Source organism: Trichechus manatus, unplaced genomic scaffold (assembly GCF_000243295.1).
Source record: "Trichechus manatus latirostris isolate Lorelei unplaced genomic scaffold, TriManLat1.0 scaffold00011, whole genome shotgun sequence".
In the NCBI taxonomy this organism is placed as follows: Eukaryota; Metazoa; Chordata; class Mammalia; order Sirenia; family Trichechidae; genus Trichechus; species Trichechus manatus.
In genome coordinates, this window is record NW_004443947.1 from 22,981,600 (window position 1) to 23,008,628 (window position 27,029).

The 27,029-nt window shown below is 37.3% G+C and overlaps 1 protein-coding gene across 4 annotated transcripts in view; it reads left to right on the plus strand.

Moving 5' to 3' along the window:
* The window catches only part of RNF145 (ring finger protein 145), a 72,250-nt gene that overhangs the window by 37,019 nt on the left and 8,202 nt on the right, over positions 1-27,029 (plus strand). For 3 of the 4 annotated variants that reach the window (XM_023726541.1, XM_023726542.1, XM_004371250.2), the window contains 6 exons: positions 4,012-4,187; positions 7,213-7,353; positions 10,093-10,275; positions 17,641-17,788; positions 18,973-19,329; positions 21,585-23,192. In XM_023726541.1, coding sequence (XP_023582309.1) covers positions 4,012-4,187; positions 7,213-7,353; positions 10,093-10,275; positions 17,641-17,788; positions 18,973-19,329; positions 21,585-21,968 — 1,389 coding nt within the window. In that variant the 3' untranslated portion in view covers positions 21,969-23,192. Of the gene's footprint in view, positions 1-4,011; positions 4,188-7,212; positions 7,354-10,092; positions 10,276-17,640; positions 17,789-18,972; positions 19,330-21,584; positions 23,193-27,029 lie in introns of those variants that run through there. The other variant, XM_023726543.1, reaches the window with a different exon arrangement.

The window sequence follows — 27,029 nt, forward strand, 5'->3', positions numbered from 1 at the left end:
TTTTAAGACCCCAGACACTACTCACCAAGGTAGAATGTAGAGCATTGTCTTTATAAGCTGTGTCAGGTAGCAGTTATTTTTAACGCATTTTCATCTGAGATTCTTTATGAAGTTCTTTTGAGAGGCAGTAAAGTGAAGTGATTCTCTGGAGGGAGACTATCTGGGTTCATCTCCTGGTGCTGCTGTTTGCTAGCTGTGTAACTTCAAGTTAATCACTTACCTTCACTGTCTGTAAAATGGAGCTAGTAATAGTTGCACCTTCTTCATAGGGTTGTTGTGAGGTTTAAATGAGTTAGTGCATATAGAGCCCCTGGTTTGGTGCCAGCCAGATAAGTGTTCAGTATACATTAGCTATTGTCATGAAGATGAAAGTACAGTAAAAACCTGCAAAAGCCGGAACCTGTAAAAGGAGGAAAGTTGTCAGAGAAGGAAAACTCAAATATTTTCCACTAATAGGATAGAAAAGTGGGAAGACTGCATCCTGTCAAAGGCAGAAAACTTGAGAGAATGGGAAAAACAAGGCAGTCCTGTTGAGTTCCAGCTCTCAGAGGTTTCATTGTAATAAAGAATTGAATACCTGCATATCAAATCCTGATTTTTCTCCTGATACAGTCCTACTGTGAATATAGTTTCTTTCCTGTGTTTGCCTTATTTTTAAAATCTGAAAAGTTGAATAGTTCTGGGCTATAATCTAATGAATTTCATGCCAGTACAGTATGTTTCTTAGGATACAGTCTCTTTCCTACTTTTTTTCAGTGTTTGCTTTAAAGTAGATTACTCCTAGACACAAATAATAGACATTTGAGAGAGAATATTTCTATTTGACTTATTCCATAATTAAGTTTCAGTGTATAAAGTAGATGTTAAAATTGACCTGGGTATACAAATTGTCATTCTCTTCTACTTCTTGACCTTATATCTATGATATTAAGGTACAAGAAGCTCTCAGATTGACCGCATTGATACAACTTGTAGCCCCATGAAATCTTGGAGAAAAATTTCCCGAAGTTACTGGCCTTAGCCTGGTTTTTCCTTTACCTTACACAGTTAACTCAGGTGGTTTTCTGGGAAGTAGATCTTCCAAAGAACAGGAGGCTGTTTCCATACTGTTACTGAGGGGCTGCTGCATGGGAAAGGGCTGTCATTTTAATCAGAGTAAGGATGGCAAATTCAATTTGTATTTTTCTTTGAAGTCTTATGGAATTTTCTTATTTTGTAATAAACAGTAGATATTCAGTAAATGTATATCAAATATTAAATATTTAAAAACCGTAAGGACAGAGCTTCTGTTTTTTTTTTCTAAATTTTATTTTGTTGTTGAGAATATACCCAGCAAAACGTATACCAGTTCAACAGTTTCTCCGTGTTCAGTTTAGTGAAATTGATTACATTCTTCAAGTTATGCAGCCATTGTCACTCTTTTCTTCTGGTTGTTCCTCCTTCGTTAACATAACCGTAAGGTTCTTATCTAATCTTTCAAGTTGCTGTTGTCAATTTGATCCCATATAGATAGTTCTTAAAAGAGCATAATGCTCACAGCAGGCCTTTGTTACTAGTTAAACTAAACTATTGTTCAGTTTTAAAATGACTTTGGGATATTTTTGGTTTAAAGATTATCTTGGGGCAGTAGTTTCAGGGGTCCATCCAACCTTCGTGGCTCCAGGAAGCCTGGAGTCCGTGAGAATTTGAAATTCTGTTCTGTGTTTTCCTCCTCTTGGTCAGCATTCTTCTGTGTAATCTTTGATCAGAATAATTCAGTAATGGTAGCTGGGCAAGAGCCTCCATTTTGTAATGTCATGTTTACCCTTTTGGTTGTCACAAGAATGTTGTATCACTAGGTGCAGAGATTGAAAATGAATTGCAGATGATGAAATTTGTGACTGGGGAAATGTTGGACAGGAAGGAAAGGGAAACTGTCAGATACTTTAGTCATCTGTTGAAGGGAAGAAGAGTGTTTGTCCTCTACCTCCCAGTGGTCACTTTGCCTCTTCTGAAAATTTTACGACTAGTTGGGCAGTTTTCTTTTAATATCCTCTAGTTGGGAAAAAAAGACATTAGTTGTGACTGAATTGTTTATAGACCAAGGATTTGCTTTACAGGTGAAAACATTTTAAACTTACAGTAATCTTTAAGTCAGTCTATTTGAGCTTAATACTTAAAAGATCTCTATTACTTGATATTGATCTAGATAAAACTTTGATCTAGAAATTACACGTTTTGCAAATTATTTCTGTCAGTCACATTGCAATACTTTATATTTAATTAAGATAGAATTTCGTTCAGGTCTGGCGATGCAGGGAGGTACTAATATAATAATGGTGGTACATTTGGCTGCACTGTGGACCCAGGGTGCAGCAAATGATTTGGAGAAAGATACATAGCAAATTAGAAGAATGGAAACCAGAAAATACAACTTCTTTATGACTTATTCAGAAAAGTAATTAGAGTTTATGGAGACATTCTGGTATCACATTGAGAGATTGCAGCAAGACCAGTTTGCTGCTTAGGTTATGGTTTTCTGGACTGCCTGGTAGAATCTTGTTGTGTTACCAGGGTCTGGTTCCTGGCTTAATGAGGCTAGAAGCTTGGTTACATCTGTGCTCCTAGATTTAATCAGATTCTGGAAATTGATTTCTACTTATCAGTCTCATAAGAGATTGTTTTATAAACTAGAAGGCTAACTTACTGATAGTATATTAATAAACTTTTTAGAGGCACTGTTTTCCTGATAATGTATTTGGCAAATCAAATAAATTGGAAAATGTTGCTTGATAAGCTGTACTGTAGGAGCAAGGGGAAATGATTTGTGTGGGGAAGCCTCTTTGCATCATGATAGGGAAAACCTCTTCAGTGATTAAATGTTCTTGTCTTCCATTGAGGAGCCCTGGTGGTACAGTGGTTAAGAGCTGCTAACTAAAAGATCAGTGGTTTGAATCCACCGGCTGCTCCTTGGAAACCATATAGGGCAGTTCTGCTCTGTCCTGTAGGTTGCTGTGAGTTGGAATCGACTCAGTGGCATTGGCTTTTGGTTTTGTCTTTCATTGTACCTTTCCTCATCTATGACATTTCTGAATAAACCCTGAAAAATTCTTCCTTTTACACTTCCTTTTTTCCTAGCCCCCTAGAAGCAATGCATCATTCCTGCCAGTCCTGATCACTTTGATTAGATTTTGTGTTACCAAGTCTCCTCAAACTGCTTTTGAGGATAGGTTAGTTTTGCTGGCGATTAATCACATTCAGAGGAGCTCTGGTGTCACAGTGGTTACGTGATCGGCCGCTAACCGAAAGGCCACTAAACCAGCTGCTCCCTGGGAGAAGGAAAGACCTGATGATCTGTTCTCATAAAGATTACAGCCTAGGAAACCCTATGGGGCAGTTCTCCTCTGTCACATGGGGTGGCTATGAATCCAGATCGACTCATTGGCACCTAACAAAAACAGTCTCACTCAGAATGTGCTGATTTTACTAAAACAAAAAACTAGTTGCCGTGGAGTCAGTTCGGACTCCTTGGAGGACTCCATGTGTGTCAGAGTAGAACTGTGCTCCATAGGGTTTTCAGTGATTGGTTTTTCAGAAGTAGATCCTTAAATAGTACTTCATATTTATATTTCTTTTGAGGCACCCCTGGGTGGACTAGAACCTCCAGCCTTTCAGTTAGCAGCCGAGTGCACCACCCAAGGACTCTGCTAATCTTACTAGTTTAAATGTGACCCAACTTTAACTTCATTTCTAACCATTACGACATTCTACCGTTGCCGTCAGAAGAATGTGTGTCAGGTGTTAATAATAAAGCAAAATCAGTAAATTAAAAAAACTTGCACTGTTTACTAACTATAATTATAGCGCTAACTTTAAAGGAATTTAGCTGAAAGAATTTGCAATAAAAGAAAAGTTACTTAATCTTTCTTTTTAGATACTTAAGATTAAACTCTTATCTATTTAAATGTGTTTATTGAAGCGATAGGATGTGTTTGGCTATGTAAACTGATCTAATCTCATCTTTTTATTTAGGTGGTGGAGGTATATGGCCTTCTGGCCTTGGGAATGTCCCTGTGGAATCAACTGGTAGTTCCTGTTCTTTTTATGGTTTTCTGGCTTGTCTTATTTGCTCTTCAGATTTACTCCTATTTCAGTACTCGAGATCAGCCTGCATCACGTGAGAGGCTTCTTTTCCTTTTTCTGACAAGGTGATTAACAAGAATGTATGGTACTATATATAACCATAGAAAGATAAAACTTTGATCTAGGAATAGTACGCTTTGCAAGTCATCTTTATCAGTCACATTGCAATACTTCATATTTAATTAAGATAGGATTTCATTCAGGTCTAGCAGGGCAGGGAGGTATTAATACAATGTGGTACATTTGGCTGCACTGTGGACCCAATGGTATTGTAAATGATTTGGAGAAAGATACATGGCAAATTTTTGGTTTTTTTTAATTGTTGTACTTTAAGTGAAGGTTTATAGTTGAAGTTAGTCTCTCATACAAAAATTTATACATACATTGTTATGTAACCCTAGTTGCTCTCTCTATACTCTGACAGCACACTCCTCCTTTCCACCCAGATTTCCTGTGTCCATTCCACCAGCTCCTGACGCTCTCTGCCTTCTCATCTCACCTCCGGACAGGAGCTGCCCATTTAGTCTCATATATCTACTTGAGCTAAGAACCACACTCTTCACGAGTATCATTTTAGATACATGGAAAATTTTAAAAACTTTCGATTTCAATTATTGGGTTAATTAGATAAAAATACACTGTTAAAAATAACTCATTTATCAAGTATTTCACATGTACCAGGCCCACTACTAAACACTTTGCCTCACACTTTGCTTTACATTTAATCTTTACAACAGCCCTGAGAGGTAGGTGCTGTTATTATCATTACCACTTTATAGTTGAGGAAAATAAATGTACCACAGAGAGTAACGTGCCTCAGGTGACATTGCTAAAGAGGCAGAGCCGAGATTCAAACCTGAGTTCAAAACCTGTGACTTGCTCATATTCTGTCATTGTATGCGTATATTTTTAATTTTTTGCCTCTACTTTGAGAGTCAAGTAATTGCAAACTGAGTATAGCATAGTACTTTACTGTTTGATCTGAAGGAATTCCAAGACTTGCTTTTTAAGGTTTTGTTTCTAAAAATGTCTTATGTCATTTGACTCCTTTTCTTACTTCAGTGTCTTTGTTGTGAGCCTGTGCTAGACTCACGTTTATCGTTTTTTCACTCTGAATTTGAATCTAAAGCCCTCAGAACCTAGCACATGGATATATACCATGGTTCTCTGGCTGACTGTCACTTTAAAAGGCAACAGTGAAAATGTGTCCTCCTTGAAGGTAAATATAGGTGGATAAAAAGTAAAGACCATGGAACTCTAGTTTATACAACCGTTGTTTCTCAGTTATCCAGTATGATGGAGGTTGTACGCTAAGTGGTGTAGGGAATGCAAAGTTTAAGAAAAACGTACTGCCCTTGAGGAGCACATTATTTGTTAAAATTTAAGCCACTGCACAAAGTTAAAAATCAATACAGGAGTTTTGTAACTATGAAGGAGAACTGTGTACAGTAACAGTATAAAAATGTCATGGGGCGATAATCTGTTTTAATTTTAACAAATAAGTAGACTGAATTTATTGGCACTGAGTCAGATTTTTATACTTCTGAAAATTAACACTTAATTGATAAGTAGCTTCTATAAGCATGCAATGAATTGATATCAAAGTTAAACACATTTTAACAGCAATTCACTAAAACTAAGTTTTAGTGATATTTCTATGTAAATAATATGGAGATTTTATGTGGAGTTTTTAAATGATCGAAATAATAATAATAATAACAACTAACCTTAAAGGGAAAGATGCACAGTCCTGTGGTTAGGATAATAACCTAAGTGTGGGACTAGAATCAGTGATGCCTTAAATCAGATTCAGTTATCATCCATTGTAAAGTGCAGACTCTTTACTTTCAATCAAATGAAGGATAACAGTGTGTAATAGGCTTAACAAATCAGTCAGCTGTGAGTGAGTTTGGACTTAGGAATTTACAAAGTAAGAAAGTAATGCCGGGATTTTTAGATGAGGTTTAATTATCTTGCCAAAATACTTTTTCTCTCTACTCCCTTTCTGTACATAGCCAGGACGTGTCTTTTTCCCAAAATGAAAGTGTTTTAATTTATTAACTGAGAAGCTCCCATATTGGTTCGTTTGTCAGTTTCCATCTCGTACGTCTCTTCTCTGATAATTGATGCTTTTGTGGCCTGGGTTATATTTGTGTATTCCCTTGACAAAAAACAACTTATTTACCAAAAGAGGGCTGCAAGTTTACCAGAATATCCTGACTAAACAAACAAAAAAGCACACCCAAACTGAAAAAGAAAAATGAAATTTTTTATAGTGAGAAAATAGAAAGCATAATTAACAAAAATGCCCCAAATTTCCCAAAATCTTTCACTTCCCCAAAGCTAGATTGTTTTAAACCTGTTGTTTCCTCAGGATGCGCTTTTGAAAAGTAACACCACATTCTTCTCTGAAGTTTAAATAAAAAGAATGTGATCCTCTTGAAAATGTAACTAAATCATGCTTTTTGGGTATAAACAGTTTAAATATGGTGACAAGAATTAGAGAAATAGAATGGACTTTTCATAACATATTCAGACTTTGCCAAAGAGAAGGAAGTAAAATTTTAGTATTATTTTAAGCTATGATTCTCATATTTTTCTGCTAGTAGACAAGTTTGTTAAAAATTTTGTGAGAAAATGTCAATTCGGAAGTTAGACTTGTAAGAATGTAATAAAGTAAAAGTATTCATTCTTCTAGTTATCAGCCACCATCATTGATGGTACCTGACAGAAAACAAGACATTTTTTCTCATGATAGTGTACAATGATCTGTGTAAAACTAGATGCTTTCATATAAAAACCAATTTACAAGTGAGTGTATAGGAAGAATAACTAGTAGAAGCACGGAGCTACATAGTAAAGGACAGGCACTGATTTGCCTGCATGAATTCCTCATCTATGCAAATGGAATTCTTATCTGAAATTCTAGAACTTAAAGTACAGCACTTTGAACACTGTAGATTATGTGTAAATGCTAAATCCAGTTTATTCACAATATTACATATATTTATAAAATATATGTTATTTAAAGGCATAGAATGTTTTATTTTAAATGGAACATTTACGTCCACGTTTCTCTCTTTTTTCTAGTATTGCTGAATGCTGCAGTACTCCTTATTCCCTTCTGGGTTTGGTCTTCACAGTTTCTTTTGTTGCTTTGGGTGTTCTGACGCTCTGCAAGTTTTACTTGCAGGGTTATCGGGCTTTCATGAATGATCCTGCCATGAATCGGTAAGTTCTTTAACCTGAAGGAGATGACTAGGAATATAAATTTTATAGGTAAGTTGAAGATGTACCAGTGAATTTTTTTGGTTGATTAATTTTAGGGGAAATGGAATTTTGAGGGGTTTTGATTTTTTTTTTTTTTAAACGAATAAAAATACTATGAAGAAATTGCTGAATTTCCATGTAAAAAAGTATTTTTATTGTATGAACATAATGATGCATGTTGGACACTTTCCTTCCCTAGATTTATTTAAGAGATTTTTTTTATTTTTCCCATATGAAGTTTGTTGTTGTTAGATGCCGTTGAGTTGATTCCGACTCATAGTGCCCCCATGTGACAGAGTAGAACTGCCCCGTAGGGTTTTCTAGGCTATAACTTTTACAGGAAGCAGATGGCCGGATCTTTTTTCCCACGAAATGGCTGGTGGCTTCTATCCACTGACCTTTCAGATAGCAACCAAGTGCTTAACGGTTGCACCACCAGGGCTCCCTTTAAAGTTTGTATAGTCCTGCTAAAATCAAATTTCTATATATTATGCTTCCTTAAAGGCCTTTTTTTTGCACGTTTGAGCATAATTTGAATAGTGACTAAAGTTTCAAAGTTTTGATAAGAATGCAGAACGGTTAGTCTAGTTGTTACTAAATCACTAAGATCATGTATTGGGAAACCCTGTTTCTAGAATTTCTCATGATTTCTGTTTTGTTAATGTAGGTATTTATTGTCTTCGTTTATACAAGTAACTTCTTTAAGTACTTAAATAGATTATTTCAGCATTAATAGATGGTGAGTACCTTGTAAATTGGGAAAACTTTAATATCAGGTTTTTTATGACAGAAAAGAAAAAAAATTAAAAATTGTGACCCACAGTCTCCCTGCCAGTTCCAGCTAATACCTTAAAGTAGGGGGAGAAAAAGGATGAGGGTGGAGAGAGAAAGAAAAATAGTTCATACATAAGTTCAGAAAATTCAAAAAAGTACAAAATGAAAGTGATAACTTCCTCCCCTTCTCAAGGGTGACAACTACTGATTGTTATTTTGAAATTTCTTATAGGGAAAAGTACATATATGTATCTACATACATATGGCTTTTTGTTCAGTTCCACATACTATACACTGTTCTGTATCTTAATTTTTCACTTTATATGTTTTAGAGAGTTTTTTATGTTAGCACATGAAGATACATCTCATTCTTTTTGATGAAGGCATAATATTCCATAGTATGGATTTTTTTTTTTTTTTCTTTTTTTTGCTGTGGTGTCTTTTTGGTACGTCTTTTTCTTTTTCTTATAATTATGAAAATTTCAGTCCAGCGAAGTTGAGAGAATAGTACAATGAACCACCATGTACCCATCACCCATGTACCCATTTGCCATATACTATTACCCATCTCTAACAGTGTCAACTCCTGGCTTGTCTTAAGTCATATATTCCCTGGCCACCTCCACCTACCCCCTGTCCCTTTCCCCCTACCCCTGACTAAAATTATTTGGAGCAAATCCCAGATACAATTTCATTTTATCCATAAACATTTCAGTCTGTAAGTCTTTTAAAAAGCGTAACTGTGATATAATGATCACTCCCAATAAAAGAATTCCTTGACACCACATATTCAGTTGGTATTGAAATTTCCCTGGTTATCTTTTATCTTTTTTTTTTTTAGCCTTCTTTTGGCTCAACTCAAGATTCAAGTAAGGCCTTGTACCTTGCAAGTGGTTGATGTTTCTTAAGTCTCTCTTAATGTTTGGGTCCCCTCTATCAACTTAGTTTTTCCCTTGCGTCTTATTTGTTGGACAACACCAGGTTATTTATCCTACAGAATTTTTCAGTCTCGATTTTGCTCATTGCATCCCTGTGGTGTCATGTAACATGTTCCACTATTCACTGTATTTTCTCATATACCTTAACTTTGGTGGTACATCCATTGAGTAAATTATTACCAGTAAGATTATTGAGTTGAAGGGTATATACGTTTTTAAATTTATTAGCAGATTTTTCTCCAGAAAGGTTGTATCTCTACCTGCACATTACTGTGCCCATTTTCTGTTACATCCTTGTCAGTGCTTGCTGTTGTCAAACTTTGTAGTACTTGCTAGTCTGACAGTAGTTTTTAAAACTCTGCCCACCCTTTGCTCATTTCTCTTATTTGTGAGAGTTCTTTGTAAATCGGCCCAATAGGATAAAAGGTCTTAAGACTTTGTATATGGTATATTTTCCATAGTGAAATACTTTTTTTAATTTGTATTTCTATTTCTCTCCCTTTATGTTTTTTGGGTCTCATGGTCTTCTTGAAGAGACCTTTCCCTCTCTTAAGATTATGAAGACATTCACCCATGATTTTCTCTTGTGTGTCTGATTTTATCTTTTATAATCAGGATATAGTTTAGGGTATAAATGGGTATAATTTAGCGGATCTCTAAGTCTGGCAGAAATTTCTGGCTCATTAGGAATGTCTGGTGGGAAAACCTTTATCTCACAAGTTGCTTTTTTCCCCTGAATATATGTTAAAATAATAGCTATTATGCTTTTGTCCATGTAGTCATATGACGTATCACTATACATATTATTAAATTGATGTGGCTTAGTAATAATATGATGTTAATATACTGATCAGTTCTTTTGAGTCTGAATTAAGTGCGAATAGATTCACAAATGTGTAACAATGTCTAAGCTTTTGGATTATTTTCTCTAGGAATTAAATGAGATTCTGATTATTGTTTTCTCTCTGAAAATGTATGATTTTTTTAGGGGCATGACAGAAGGAGTTACACTCTTAATCCTGGCAGTGCAGACTGGTCTGATAGAACTACAGGTCGTTCATCGGGCGTTCCTCCTCAGTATTATCCTCTTCATTGTGGTAGCTTCTATTCTACAGTCCATGTTAGAGATTGCAGACCCTATTGTTTTGGCGCTGGGAGCATCTAGAGACAAGTAAGACACTCCCTAGAACAAACTTTTGTAATATTATGTACATGAATTTGTTGTCTAAAGATTGAGGGAATGTTTAAAGTCAGAAAATGGATGAATAATTTGTATTAGGTTATTTTAAGAAGTTTAGATTTTTATTTTTTCTGTATGAGATGTTCGACTTGACTTTTCTGAGTCTGTTTTTCTCGCTAGATTCGTATAGCTGAAAGTCACATCAAAGGCCATGTAATTACAAATCAGCTTACTTTTTCTTCAGAGAAATTTAATACTTTCAAAAAGTTTCAAAATTAAGAACATAGAGCATAAAATTCAGTCCAGGAAATGCAACAAATAATATATGTATAATTTTACGCTGGTCAGTGTCACTTAAAGGAGAGAAGGTACTGTGAGAGAAATGTAAATGAAGGAGAGAAAAATAAAGGCTGACAGGCAGTCATAAAGATAGGCATTTATGGAGTATCAGCCTCATCTGATGGCCTTTTAGACAGTTGGAACTGAGGTCATAATGGGAATTTTTGACAGCTTATGGGGCCAGGTGAAATTAATAGCTGGATTCATGTAAGTCTCATGTTAATAGAAATTTTACTAAGGAGTAAAAGCAAAATAATTATTTATTTCTTTAAGATACTATTGGCTTTTTCTTTAGTTTGCACAAAGGAATCGCTTAAAATTTAGTGTCGTTTTTCTTCCCCCTCCCAAGGATTTTATCTATACTCTGATTATTGATTATAGAACTACATGTGCATTTATTGCCTTTTTTGTAGCATTTTATGAGTAAGGGAGCAGACAGTCTTTTAGGAGATAGAATTGTGGTAGCAGATTTTTTTATCATTCTAAATTAGCATTTTAATTATAGTTCATCAGATTCATCTTTGTATCCCTATCTCCTACATTGCCAAGCGTTCTATAAAATTTTCTCAAATGATAGGATGGCTGGAAGAATCTCTTTAAATAAGCTCAAAGTTCTTGGATATGTTTCAGATAATCTTAATAATTAATTGTGCTTTCTTGAGATTTGTTTTTAAGGTTTAAGGTTTCTCAGTAGAACAATTTAAAATGTTAAAATCAATGATTTAGCTCAGTTAAATAGCGATTTAGTAGATCTGAAAATTGGATTGCTTAGACCTAAGTACGGTTAATATTTTGTCATCTCCAACAGTGTTTCTTAGTATTATTAACTTTATTGTAAGAATAATATAACACTATAGAAAGCTGGAAAAGAGGAAAGAAATACATAATTCCAGTACCATAAGAACCAGTGAATCTAGTTCTGGGTTCTCTTCTTACTTCCCTCCCGCCATTGCCTTGATAAAATAACACTATAGAAAGCTGGAAAAGAGGAAAGAAATACATAATTCCAGTACCATAAGAACCAGTGAATCTAGTTCTGGGTTCTCTTCTTACTTCCCTCCCGCCATTGCCTTGATAAAATACTCTTAACAGCTACATGCCAATAATTGTTAAAACAGATGAAGTAGAACTGACTCAAGAAGAATTTAAAAGCTTGTGTAGTTCTTTACCTGTTAAAGAAATTGAAGCAGTTGGTAAACATCTTCACCCAAATTAAATATGACTGAGATGGCATTTGAAAGAACAGATTATCTGAATTTTAAACAAACACTTCCAGAATATTCCCCAACTCATTGTGTGAGTACAGTATAACCTGTATATCAAAATCAGACAAACATTACAAAAAAGATGAATTATACTTTCATTTCACTTACAGCAGGAGTCTTTATGAAGCCATTGCAATATTGGCTCATGAATAAACAACTTGACTAATGGACTAGAGACCCCCTTAACAGACCCAGATATGTGTGGAGCTTTGGTGTATATTAGAAGTGGCATGTTAGATGAGCGGGGATAGGCAGTACTGTTCTATAATGAAACTAGAGAAAAACGGTTTTCCATGTGGAAAAGGATGGAATGGATTCCTTTCTCACACCATAAACAAAAGAATCAACTTCATGTCATGGGCTTAAATGTCAAAAACAAAATATTAAAATTATATAGACTAGTATAATTTGGACCTTGGAGTAGGAAAACATTTTTTAAACTATGAAAGAAAAGATTGATAAATTTGCCTATGAAAATTAATATTTTTTAAATCTAAAGATAATTTAAATAAATTGGAATGACAGTTTATTTCAGTAAGATACTCATAGCATGCACAATTAACCGAGAATTAGTATCAAGAATATATAAACAACTACAACTCAGTGAGAGAAATAGACAAAAAGATACGATCAGGCATTTAACAAAAGAGGAAATGCTTATCAGTATGAAGAGAGTTCAGCATCTTTAGTGATCAGGGAAATGTAAATCAAGAAAGACCACAGTGAGATATTACTTTATACTTATCAGACTGGCAGTGAATAAATAAGTAGAAAGAAAGGCAGGTGGGGAGAGAGTGTGAGCATGTTTGTGCACACATGAGCAAAAGAACAGTATGCCAGTACCAAGAGTGAGAGATATGGATCCATGTTGCAAGTAGGAGTGTAAGCTGGTACCATCACTTTGGAAAACACTTTGCCATTACCTCCTCCTTGGACACTCTTACACATGTATAGTAAGAGACATGTAGAAGAATGTTCACAGCATGATCCACAATAGCAAAAACCTGAGAACAACCCAAATGCCAGTCAAACAGGAGAGTGGGTGACTGGAACATAGTAGCAGTCACAGTGGAATGTTAAAAATGCAGTGACAAATAACAGTATGGATGATTCCTAGCAATATAAAGAAAAAGTAAATCCAAAAAGATTACAGTATTGTTGTTGGGTGCCATCAAGTCGATTCCGACTCATAGCAACACTACAGGACAGAGTAGAACTGCCCCATAGGATTTCCAAGGAGCGGCTGGTGGATTTGAACTGCCAAAATTTTGTTATTAACCTTTTTATGTTAAAAACAAAATTTTAAAATATGCTCTTTAGGAATACATATAGATTCAACAGAACTGTCAAAAGAAAAGAAAGAAGAGGATGAAGAGCACAGGATTCAAGATGATAGTTTCTCTGAGTGGAGGGAGGCCTGCCATATGGTTAGATGGAGGTAGTTTTCCAAGCCCTAGACTTTGTTTGGGGAGGTGGGTTCATGAATGCTTATGACGTTATTTGAAATAACTAATTAGGTTACTAATTACATAAATGGAGACCTATGCCCAGACCAATGGTAATAGTGTGTTATGAAGCATGGATATGATTATTTCAGTTCAGTCCACTGGCGATTAAAAAAGGAACCAAAAAAGATGTTACTTCTCAGAGGAACAATTAAGAGATAATATTGATAGCTCATGAAACACTGCTTCTGTTGGCTGGAAATAATTTTTTTGGGGGAAAATCTTTATAACTGTATCTTCAGAGTTGATCAGATTATAATTTGAAGTGTTTAGCTTAAAAAGATGTCTAAGACAGTTTTAACCACAGAGACAATCTCTACTTTTATCTATGATTTTATTGCAGTTTTTAACAAGGAATTTTGGGATTGTAGTTGATTTACTCTTAATTGTATAACAAGTTCTTATATGGCCAACTGTCAAGAAACAGGTTTAGGTGAATGTGAAAAAACTTCTTTCATTTTATAATGCTTAACCTATTAATCAAACAAGGATTTAGTGTCATTTTCCTCTATCTATATTTAATTTTAAATTTAATTTTTGTTACTTATTTAAGGACAAATATATTTTTGTTTGTATAGGTGTTTATAAATATGCACAAACCTGTATCGAAATTAGACATATAATATAAATGTATTTTTTGGAAACTCTAATCATAAATTTAAAAGTCTTGACATAACATTTGTATAAACGGCGACACAGTGTCAGACCTCTCCGTCTAACTTCACGAGGGGAGAGATTCACGGTCAACATCAGCCTAAGGTTGACTCCTATGAGGTGGAGGTCAAACACACCTCCTTTCTCCAACCTTTTACCAATTCTGACATTAGCCATCTCTCTCATGGCAGTCTCTATTTCTCTTCTGGATTTGATAATTAATTGCAATGACCACACAAAACTCACAGACCATACTCACAGTTATGAGGTTTATTAGGGAACTACCAGGTTACAACTCGGGATCAGGATTAGGAAGCATGTAGGCAAGTCTCCCTTCTTCAGTGCAGGAAAGCCCTCTCAGCTCCTCTCAGCCCCTTGAGGACAGACTCCTCTCAGCCCCCTCAGGACAGGCCTCCTCTTAGTCTGGCCCCTGCCCTGTTCAGGCAAGTGCTACAAAGCTCTGCTAGCTCTGCCAGTAAGTGCCTCGTGGCACCCCACTCTTACTGTCAAGCCTCCTGTCCAAGGCTCTCAGATCTCTTGCTCTGTGGATCAGCAAGCCTGGCTCTTCCAGCAAGTGCCTGGAGGCATCCCACTCCACCAGCAAGCTTCCTGCCCAAAGGCAGTCAGCTGTAGCTCCGTGGGCCCACTGTAGCTGCCCTGTTCTGTGGGCCGGGAAGTCCACCGTGCTATCTCACGCCAGTCTCCTGGTTCTGCTGCTGCCATTTTCTTGCCGTCTTGTGCCTTCTCTGGTGTTGCAGCTCTCTCTGTATCCTGAGTCTAAGATGTTCTCAGCTCAGGGATCCCAGGTCCAAAGGACATGCTCCATTCCTTGCTCTTCTTGGTAGTGGTGCTGTGCACCCCTACTCTGGGGTTGGCTCTCTTTTTATGCCTTAGCGGGATGGCAAAAGTGACCAATCCCCTTATTAGGGTTCCATATGCCTTATTTCCATGGTCCCACCCCCACAAGGGTTCCATGTACCTTATTTGCATTATTAGCAAGCTGTCCAGTCCCCTTGATGGGCCACAAGCACCTTATTTTCATAGTCCCACCCAGTTGTTTTTTTAGGAGTCACAGGACCATGCATGGCTAGAAGGACCATATTAAGTCATTCACTGCACTGCAGCATTGTTTATATTTTTCTCTATATATGTACACATGTGTATATATATGTAATATATACATACTTTATATAAATGAGTCATAACCAACTTTTGAAAAGTACGTTTAAAAGTTTTACAGCAAATAGCCCCATTAAAGAAAATCACCTGTAATTCACCATCTAACAGTACAACTACTGTTACAGTAATTCCTGCCTGCCTCCCTTTCTTTAAAAAGATGAAGCTGTTTGTTTTGAATCTCAAAGCAGAGCTGTGACAGTTTTATGTTTGTCCTGTAACTTTTTGATAGTAGAAATGCCTGGCAAGAAAAAATATAAAACAGTTTGCAAAGTATTTAGCTTTAATTTTTACCATAATTCACTTTCTTCTCTGGAGTACTAATTACAGATAGGACTACACAGTATAGCATTTAGCTTTGTGGCTAATTTTTTACTCTCTACCAGATTATAATTAAAAGTAGGAAAGATGATTTCTGTAACTTCTGTATCTTCTTGAGACATTTTGCATGGATTTGAGAACATATCAAGGATGCTGATATTTAATTAAAACTATTTAATTTTGTTGTAGTCATGAGTTTTAAACTATTTTGGTTGAAATCCACATTTCCCGATAATGGTTTTAAATAATTTGCAGTCATGTTTTGTATGAAATCATTAAATTTAAGTCTTAATACTCTTTACATAGATTATAATTGAGTTCCGTTTTTAAGAGGGGGAAAGCTATTTTTTGGTCATGCTGGTTTCTTTTTCAGTTTGTGACCATTATATTAAAAAATTACTACAATAATGGCTCTCATATACTGAAGAAATGGAAGTATCTTTTTTTTAACTCTTGTGGAAGTAATAAGGTCTTCTGTTGTCCGTTTCCTTATAAATGGAGTATATAAAATAAGTAATTTTATGAGTAAACTCTTAGGGAGGAAAAAAAAACACTTTTTATATTGCACAGAAAGATTTTTCAAAGTTCTGCTTAAGGTACTTGTTGGGAAGGGCGTTTATGTACTTTTAGAAATTAGTGTGTAATATGTCTTAAATTGGGATATATTTAAGGAATGATCCATTAGAATTTTACAACGTATGAAGAAGTAGGCACATTAAAAAAAATTGTGTTCCAGGGGCCAGACCTCTTACCTGTATCCTGAACCATTGGACAGTTCCCTTTTCGCCACAGCTAAGGGCTTCTCCTGCATTTATATTTCACTCTTGGCAACAAAGTAGGATTTGAGTGGGATCAGAATGTTAATCTAAGTCTAACAAATCTCTTGATTGGTTGCATGCTTTAAAAACATAGTATACGTAAAAGTGTACCCCTGGGAAATAACCATGATAACTTCATAGGAATTTGTGTATGGGTGGATGAGTGGGTAGGTAAGAAAAGGTAATAATAGAAAATAATTTGAAAAATACCAAGTAGAAACAAATGTTCAGGTTTTGTACTTACTAGGAGCTGTGGGGCATAAGAAGAAGTTCCTTTTTTCATGGAATTTAAATTTGGGGAATAAGACATGCATATAAAATAATTGAAATAATATGCAATTTAGTGTATGATTTGTACAGTTGCTAAGTGTCTGAGATGGCAGGTGGTTGTTGGAGGAATATGTATTTGTTTAGCTTGAGGTAGCCTAAAGGATTTAGAGAAACAGCGGGATGGAGGCATTTCTGATGCATGCAAGCATACTTGTGTTTTGCTAGGAGGACAGTTAATTGATCAGTTTGGCTTATAGTGAGGAACAGGTGTTGACAAGTTTGGAATGATAAGTTGGAGCCAGAATGTGGAGGGTCTTGAATGCCAGGCGAGGACATTAGAGAAGGTGTTGACAATATTATGAAATCAGGACTTCAGGAAGATTAATCTGTCTGACAGTGTTCTGACAGTGTTCAGGATAGATCAAGTGCTAGAAGGAGGAAGACTAGCTAATAGATCTTACAGTGCAGTGCTTCTTGGCTCCCCGCCCCCACCATCTCAACAGATGTGAGGATTCGTTTACCTGCTCATCAGAGAGCCATTTGTGTCAATGGCACTGCATCACTGCAGAGATTCTCCTCGTGGGGTGAAGCTGGTGGGGAGAGGATGTCATATAACTTGAAAAAGACCACAGATTATTCTGATACCCTCTCCCTGTGCTAACTGGGAAAGTTACTATTAGAATTGTTGACATTTAAGGCTATAAACACCAGAAGTAGTTTGAAACCAGTAGGAATGGGAATGGAATTGCAAGCAAACTATTGAGAAAGAAAGGATTGATGCTGCCTTGGCAATTGACTGGGGTGTGGAGCACAGGAAAAGGAGTGAGCCGAGTAACTGCAGTGCCAAGGCTTGTGACTTGCTGTGAGGTCCGGACAGTGACTGGCCTGGAGAAGGTGCTCAGGAAAATGAGAAATTTAGTTATGGCATAAGAACTATTAGTTGCTGATGTAATTGTTGTGCTATTAGATGGCAGACACTTTAAAAGAATAATTTTTCTCTTTCTCCAGGAGTTTATGGAAACACTTCCGTGCTGTGAGCCTTTGTTTATTTTTACTGGTTTTCCCTGCTTACATGGCTTATATGATTTGCCAGTTTTTCCACATGGATTTTTGGCTTCTTATCATTATCTCCAGCAGCATCCTCACCTCTCTTCAGGTAAGCCTAGGATGAATTAAAGTTTCCATAGTATCTGATTTCTTATTTTTCCTTCTAGAAAAAGAATCTTTTTCAAAATTAATGTTATAGGTGATTGATTCAGATGATTTACTTCCCCACCCTTTTTGCTAGTGCACATTACATTTATTTGAGCATAAGTGTTAGAAGACAGGTTATTAAAATTCTGGATCTGTGTGTTGCTGTATTATTTTATCAGGTTAATTAAGCTTTTCAGTTTCTCTTTTTCAAAATATGCAAAGCTGTCATGCACATCTTAAGAAATCATAAAATGTTAAAAGACCTTAGAGCCCGTTCTCCAGTGCATTAATGTTTTTATTAAATACCCATGCGGAAAAGATTAGTATAATGTATATAAATATATGTATACATATAAATATATGTCTGTCTATACAGAAAGGAGCCCTGGTAGCACAGTGGTTCAAGCACTCAGCTGCTAACCAGAAGGTTGGCAGTTGGAACCCGCCAGCCACTCCATGGGAGAAAGATGTGGCAGTCTGCTTCCTTAAAGAGTTACAGCCTTGGAAACCCTATGGGGCAATTCTACTCTGTCCTGTCGGGTTGCTATGAGTCGGCATCGACTCAACGGCGATGGGTTTGGTTTGGTGTTTTTGTTTTGTTTTGTTTTTGGTGTAATACAGACTGACATACATGATATATACTTCACATACACACACATCATATTGCCCTAGAAATGATAAACTTATTGTAATATGTTTAAACTTATTGTAACTTAAAGGTAGATCTTTGCTGCCTGATCAGTAAGAGATAAAAGAAAATGTAGCACTGGCAGTAAAGATTTATTTAATGTTCCTTGTAGACGTAAAGATACTTTGAGAGTTAAGGAATAGGAAGGACCACGGAATTAGGAAAATTGAGATAGAGTTGATGGGTTTTACTTACCTGGGGAATAAGAGGAAAGAAAAGATGAATCAGAAAACTGATTGCTAATCAGAGTCCTAACTTTTAGGAAAGTTGTGTCCTAAGGCATGGCTTTTAGGGATCTAATACCTGGATTATTAAATCATCCACATTTTAATTATCAGTGTTTTCTCTTTAGATATTAAATATGGCATTCTAACGGTATTAGGAACGTGTTTAAAATCTATGAAAAAACTTCCTTAGTGGTCATATTCTGTTTTAATATACATACTTTTTTTTTTCAGGTTCTGGGAACGCTTTTTATTTATGTCTTATTTATGGTTGAGGAATTCAGAAAAGAACCTGTGGAAAACATGGACGATGTCATCTACTATGTGAATGGCACTTACCGCCTGCTGGAGTTTCTTGTGGCCCTCTGTGTGGTGGCCTATGGAGTCTCAGAGACTGTCTTTGGAGAATGGACAGTGATGGGGTCAATGATCATCTTCATCCATTCCTACTATAACGTGTGGCTCCGGGCCCAACTAGGATGGAAGAGTTTTCTTCTCCGCAGAGATGCTGTGAATAAGATCAAATCATTACCGGTTGCTACAAAAGAGCAGCTTGAAAAACACAATGATATTTGTGCCATCTGTTATCAGGTAACTTGCAGAATAAGTATCTGCTTGGGTGGGGACATACAGCATATCCCTTGGTACTTTAACCATGTTAACCAGATTCAACTTAATTTTTAAAAAAAATAGGCCTTAAAAAATTACAGACCTGAGAAGATACTTCCATTTTATTTCTAAATTAAGCTTTTAATCTGATCTTTCAAGTTCTAATTTACTGTTATTATTTTCAACATTACCGCTCACCCATAAATAAAGGAAAAACAGGTCAGGTGTATTTTATATTTACTCCTGATTATACTCACACACATATATACTATCAAATATATACTATCAATCAGGAGTCGGTAACTTCTGAAAAGTGGTGTGCCAAGATTGTGCCTCGTTTCCTTTTAGTATTCCCAGGGTGGGGAAGAAGCGTTCACGTACCTAATGTAGGTGGAGAGACTACGTGCTTACCTGTGGGTTGCTGGATTTCTGAGATAGGTGCCAGCCTTCGTGTGTTGACTGGGAGGAGAGGTATGGTACAGGCAGCCAACTGGTGTACCATTGAAGTTGTTCTACCCACTGTCTTTGGCACATGTGCCATAAGTAGCTGATGATTGCCTTTAATATGAAAATTAAAGGTAGCATTTAAGTCAGCATTTAAGTCACCTGTGCAGAGAGGGTGGTTGAGCAGCAGCTTCTACACCTAAACTATACCTCTGCTATTGGAAATGCAGCCAGAAATTTTGAGCAACAGCAGAAACTATATTCCATTTATTTCACTTGTAAAGAGTGTGGGCTGGTGGAATGAAATGGTAGATAGTGTCAGTGAGTATACGGGGAGTGCTCATTTCTCCAAGGCTGCTTTTAAGGAGGGTATGTATGTATTGGTGTGTGTTTAAACTACCTAGAAACGTCTAATAGCAACATGTAACTACCATTTTTTTATTGTTACTAGAACAGAACATACTTTTAGGTATAGCAAAAAAAAAATGTTTTGCAGGGTCTGTTTTTGGGAGGCTGAGGAATGATGTAGGTCTCCCCCCACTCACCCCCAAATTAAGTAGTCATTCTCTTAGTTCTTTTTTTGTTTTATTAATGTGAACTGTAGCTTCTTTATGCTAGGCAGCCTCATTGTACTCAGGACAAAGCACGTGAAAAGCAGAGTCAGGCATATCAGCTTCAGAAGCTGAAGATACTCTGAGGCTGTAATTACACTGGTGCCATCCCATGGAGACCCAGGGAACATACTGCTCCAGTTGTGTGACATTGAGTTTCATACAGAAGCTGATGTCTAAGTACTCCATCTCTGGGATTCAGGAGTTCTCTTTTTGTATTTCCTGTTGTCACATCACTTTTTTGAGGTGCTGGAACTACCTGCTAATGTCACGTAGAAAATGAGAGTACAGTTGCTTACTTCCCCGCTGGCTGCTTTCCCTTGGATGGCTTTCTGCTTAAGAGTTCATTTCCAGGTGTTGCCAGTTCTTGGCAAGGAAGTTCTGGAATAGCCACAACTCCTTGTTTTGGGACTGAAAACAAAGTTAATGGTTGATTACGGATATGTATATTTTTACAACCTTAAATTCATGCTCTCAGCTTTCCTTCTCTGAGGAATATTAATGCAAAGTATACCACTCTATTCCAGTGGTTATCCAACTTGAGTGTGCATAAAATTCATGTGGGTGGTTTGTTTTAACCTTAGATTCTGTTCCGCAGGTCTGGAGTGGTCCAAGAATATGCATTGTTAATAAGCACTCCGGGTGATGGTAACGCGGGGTGAGAAACACTGGCTTAAACCGACCAGACCTTGAAACCTGGATGTACATTGGCCGTAATGAAATTGCCACTTCCTTGCCAATACCCTGGTGTTATGTGGCCGTTCTGATTTTGTCTCCTTGTAAATAATGTCATCATAGAGTAATCTGTTCAGTTGTGTTTAAGTATAACTGTGAAAAAAGTCCCGTCTTCATGGGATATTCTGAGGTCATAGTTACCCTGGTGTCATCCCCGTGAAGACCCAGTAAACATCCTGTGCCAATTGTGTAACCTTGAGTTGCACACTAAGACAGGGCTCAGTTAAGAAGGTAGTTTCTTCCTCTTTTTTGGTTTTTACTTCTGTTTTTAAATTGCTTAGCCAGTGGTTCTTGTGTTATTTGTATTACGGTATCTCTGATGGCAAAGATCTGTGTCACAAGTTTCCTATTATGGGAAGGAAATATTGGAAATAGAACATTTGGGGTAGCACCAAAATTTTTAGATAATAGACATTTAGGAGGTATCTTTTTTTCTTTCTTTTTTAGGACATGAAATCTGCTGTGATCACACCTTGCAGTCATTTCTTCCATGCAGGCTGTCTTAAGAAATGGCTGTATGTCCAGGAGACCTGCCCTCTGTGCCACTGCCAGCTTAAGAACTCCTCCCAGCTTCCAGGATTAGGAACTGAGCCAGTTCCACAGCCTAATGCTGGAGCTGAGCAAAACATTGTGCATCAGGAAGGTACTGAACCCCCAGATCAGGAGCGTCCTGAAGGGACCAGGATACAGGAAGGTCCTAGTGACAATAACGAGTGCTTTGCCAGAGCAGATAGCCAGGAGGGGACTTTTGATCCCAAGGAATATCCTCTCAGTACAAAAGATGAAGCATGTCTTCTTCCGGTCAGCCTAGAAGAAAAGAAGCAGGAGTAAAGCTGTGGTATTCTGGAGGAGGCATTAACTCAAGATGGAATTTGTGCTCAGATTTGAGGAATACATGAGGTGATCAGGCAGGAAACTGACATTCCAAGGATCTGATCCCGAAAGCGGTCTCAGTGGAGACCGTTTGCTTTCATCCGCTTGACACTGTGGGAGAAATTTCACATTGTATGCTAATCAAAATGTATTTACATATTCTATGCTGATGTTTAGTAGAGGTTTGCCAAGAAAATTCAGCCTCAACAACTTCAGGAACTGCCCCTGATTTGTAAGGAATAAATCAGACTGGAGTGTTTGGAAGGGGCTAAGGAAAGACGGATAAAGAGCGTGAGGACAGAATGTGAAGAAGCAGGCAGAAGTGGAACAGACATTTCACTTTCTATGGGACAGGATCATTCTTGTTATAAAGTATGAGTAGTTACCAGCCCTTTTCTCCACCCCTTTTTCCCTTAATCAGAACTCAGCCAGGTGATTTTGAGTTTTGTACAGCACTGAAATGAAATCAAAGATGTAAAGGCATTGATTGTATTCAAAGATTGAAGCACGCTCATACTTCGGATGTGCTTTAGGGGCGGGGGCGGGTGGGCACTTGGGCCTTGCGGGTGCATTCATGTAATCTGAGACTCTTGAACTTTATGATGGAGTCTTCAATATTTTGATGTATATGAAACTTTTGTTAATATGTTGTATACCGCTTTGGCTGCGTGAAGTAAACTAAAACTCTGATGAACACTTTGGAGTCTACTATAGTGTAGGAGACCAAAGTGGGAAGGGCTTTAGGGCACTGATAAAGGCCCTAGGTATACTTTTCAATCCTGTGTAATGTTTAATTCTTGCAACTGAATCAAAACAGTGTTAAATTATGGCAATATTTGCACTTTGGGAATGAGTACACAACTGTATGATCACACTCTGCAAATGCCACTTTTAAAGCTGTTAATAGACTTTGCACCTTTTCTTTGACAAGGATATGTCATATTTAAATTTTTACATTCATCGTGGCTACAGGTAGAACTGGGGAGGGGGGAATGTAATTTTTTATGGGAATTTTGATATGAAAAGAAACTAGTCATTTATTTATACAATAGGCTTGGCTCAAAAAGTGTTTTTCAGACTTGGTATTCCTAATGTGGGATGTGACTTTATTTTTAGTAGCAAGTTTGGATGTAGACTGACAGACATAGCTGAATGTCTTAATAAATTTAAATTTGAAGATAACACTGATTTGCTCCTGTGATTCTTGTTGTTAAGTGTTTTGGTGAAATGCTGTTCTTAGGAGGTTCAGTCCTTATCCAGCTGGGTTTCTTACACATTGATCCCTGTCAGATATACCCAGCAGATGACAGGACTCTTTGGTTGAAAAGGACTGATCCGTGTTCTACACAGGGCTTCGAATCGTTTTTTTCCGGTTGAAACCCCTGCTGAGAATTTGCATTTCCACCCCAGATATACCAAATATATATATATATATATATATACAAATCTATATTTTAACAAGGTCCCCAGGTGATTCTTACGTATATCAGTTTGAAGCCATGGTTCTGTATCGGTGGTATCACACCTAGCTCTGCATCAGAAGCATCAGAGGAGATTTTAAGTAATTAACACATTTCTGAACCCTACTTCAGACCTATTGACAGCCTTTGTGGCTGTCTGGGATTGTACATTTCAGAACTTCCCAGATGGTTCTATCCAGCTAGCCTGGCACCAGTATGATTTCACGTTTAGAAAAGAAGTGGCTAGACCAGAATTAATTACTCCCCAGGTGTAGCTAGTTTCTTACCACCTTTTCGGGGATCTGTGCAAGGAAGAAAGGCAGAAAAAAGAGCGGCTAGCTCCCTCTAGTGGTAATAAAGCAGTTGTCCAAAGACTTCGTATGGATTTCTGATTTAAAATGGTGATTTTTCAGCCTTTGTGTAAAAGGTGCACTTTCAGATATTAAAACTTCTTGGTGCCGTTTTTGAAGGACCAAAGCTGCAATCATTTATGACATGGTTAGCTTGGTTGTCCTTTAGCACTCAGTCCATTTGAGATATCATTTACTCCTCTGACCAAAGGGTTCCCATATAGTCATAAGGAAAAGTAATCAGGTATTTTAATAAAAGGAGAGACTCTTTGGCATCAGTAACACATTATACTTTTTTCCTTCTGATGGCACGTAGACACCAGTTCCACAACAAGTCGCATGAGCCTCTTGGCTCCGCAGCCTGTTGGACAAAATATCACTGAGTATCTGTTTGCTTCATTCAGGAGAGCTAGGTTATATTGTAGTAACAAAAACCCTCAAAATCTGCGACTTTAAAACAACAAAGATTTCTGTCTCACACTGTATACATGTCCATTTGCCAGCTGGCAGGGGTGTCCCAGATGCTCAGGGATTAGGCTGATGGAACAGCCACTATCTGGAACATTCCTGATGTCCATGACAAAGGGGAAGGGCTCTGGAAGGCTGTGCACCAGCCATTAACATGCTGTGCCTGGGAGTGGTTGCTGGACACTTGTGCTCACCAACCCATGTTCAGAACTATGCCTATGGCCCCACCCACCGCAAGGGAGTGTGGAAGTTCAGCTTTCCTTCCATGGCATGGCCTGAAGAGAATATACCAGCGAGCAGCGCTGATGACTACCACGCTCTTGTTGGAGCAACAATTCTGCACATTGTTCAAAATTTGGGAGCACTCCTATGAATGGTTCAAAATATTACCAGCTGAGAAACTTAACTTCCTTGTTCCTTGTCTTAAGATACTGGGATGGTAACATTGTATAATGCTGTTCTTCCTTAAATTTCTATTTTTCAGTCATTTTTTGTTATAGTTTCTAACTCACTGCCAGACTTTTTGACTTAGGAAGAAGACAAAGTTTACGCACCTAGTTTATACCACTGAAAACAAATTAGATTCAATTCCCTTTCTATCATGCTTGATCAAATCAAGTGACAAAATATCAAATCCCTTACGGGGTCTGTTGATTTAAATAAAGTTTTACTGCCTTATGAGCCTTAACGTCAAAGTTGGTACTAAGTAGTCTAAAGCCTCAAACTCATTAGCAACATATATTTGCACTTAGTGTTGTCATTCAGTATATAAAACTGTTGTTCTAGTGATCTAAAGCATGCTGTTTTCATAATGTCTTTAGAGGTTTGATTTTCAAACATTGGATTGAATGTGAAGACCATTGAGGTCCTCTATTAGGACTTAAGAGTTTTAAGAAAACACCATATTTTCATGGGCATTTTATATCAAGAGTTTTTGAGGCATGTCAGATTGTGGTTTCATTGATTTAATAGGGGAAGGAAAAACTTTAGTTTTCCAGTTTAAAAGGGAGGGCTTTTTTCCATGACTGGTAATGGGGCAAGAAGAACTTTTGGGATTAATAAAGTATTAATAATAAAGTGTGTCAATTTTGAAAAACACCGTTTTAAAGAAATTTGTACAAAAAATAAGTTTTACACCTTAGTTGCCTCTACTCTGGCTTTCTTAAAATAGAGTTATTTCTCTAATTTTAGACTCATAGCAAGGTGAAGGTAGGAATTACAAGGTTTTATTTTACAGTCTGTTGTATGCTTTTAGAACTTGTGTTCTCTTGTTTTTTCAACATTGCTTATTATTTAGATTTTTTTAATTGTGCTTTAAGTGAAAGTTTACAATTCAAGTTAGTTTCTCATCCAAAAATCTATACACACGTTGTTATGTGACCCTAGTTGCTCTCCCTGTACTGTGACAGCACACTCCTTTCCACCTCTGATTTCCGTTCAACCAGGTTCTCATCCTGTCTGCCAGCTCATCTCGCCGACAGATAGGAGCTGCCCATTTAGTCTCATATATCTACTTTAGCTAAGAAGCACACTCTTCAGAAGTATCATTTTACGACCCATAGTCCAGTCTAATCTTTGAAGAGTTGGCCTCGGGAATGGTTTTAGTTTTGGGCTAACAGAGAGTCCGGGGGTCATGTCTTCTGGGGTTCCTCCAGTCTCAGTCAAACCATCAAGTCTGCTCTTTTTACTAGAATTTGAGTTCTGCACCCCACTCTTCTCCTCCGTCAATGACTCTCTGTTGTGTTCCCTGTCAGGGTGGTCAGTGGTGGTATCCAGGCACCATCTAGTTCTTCTGGTCTCAGGCTGATGCAGTATCTGGTTTATGTGGCCTTTTCTTTCTCTTGGGCTAATACTTTTCTTGTGTCTTTGGTGTTCTTCATTCTCCTTTACTCCAGGTGGGTTGGGACCAATTGATGCATTTTAGATGGCTGCTCGCTAGCTTTTAAAACCCCGGAAGCCACTCACCAAAGTGGGATACAGAACATTTTCTTAATAAACGTCTTTATGCCAATTGACCTAGATGTCCCCTGAAACCATGGTCCCCAGACTCCTGCCCTTGCTACTCTTCCTCAGAGAATTTGGTTGTATTCAGGAAACTTCTTAGCTTTGGTTTAGTCCCATTGTGCTGACTTCCCTTGTAGTGTGTGTTGTCCTTCCCTTCACCTAAGATAATTCTTGTTTACTATCTAGTTAGTGAACACCCATCTCTCTCCCACCCCATCCTCGTAACCATCAAAGAATGTTTTCTTCCGTGTTTAAACCTTTTCTTGAATTCTTATAATAGTGGTCTTATACAGTATTTGTGCTTTTGTGACTGACTAAATTCACTCACCATAATGCTTTCCAGATTCCTCCATGTTATGTTTCATGGATTCATCGTTCTTTATCATTGCATGGTATTCCATTTTGTGAATATACCATACTTTGTTTATCCATTCGTCCATTGATGGGCATCTAGGTTGTTTCCATCCTTTTGCTGTTGTGAACAGTGCTGCAAAGAACATGGCTGTGCAATTATCTATTATTGTGACAGCTCTTCTCCAGGATATATTCAAAGGAGCAGGATTGCTGGATTGTATGATACTTCTAGCTTTTTAAGGAAGCACCAAATTGATTTGTAAAGTCGTTGCACCATTTTACATTCCCGCCAACAGTGTATAAGTGTTCCAGTCTCTCCACAACCTCTCCAGCATTTATTATTTTGTGTTTTTTTGATTAATGCTAGCCTTGTTGGGGTGAGA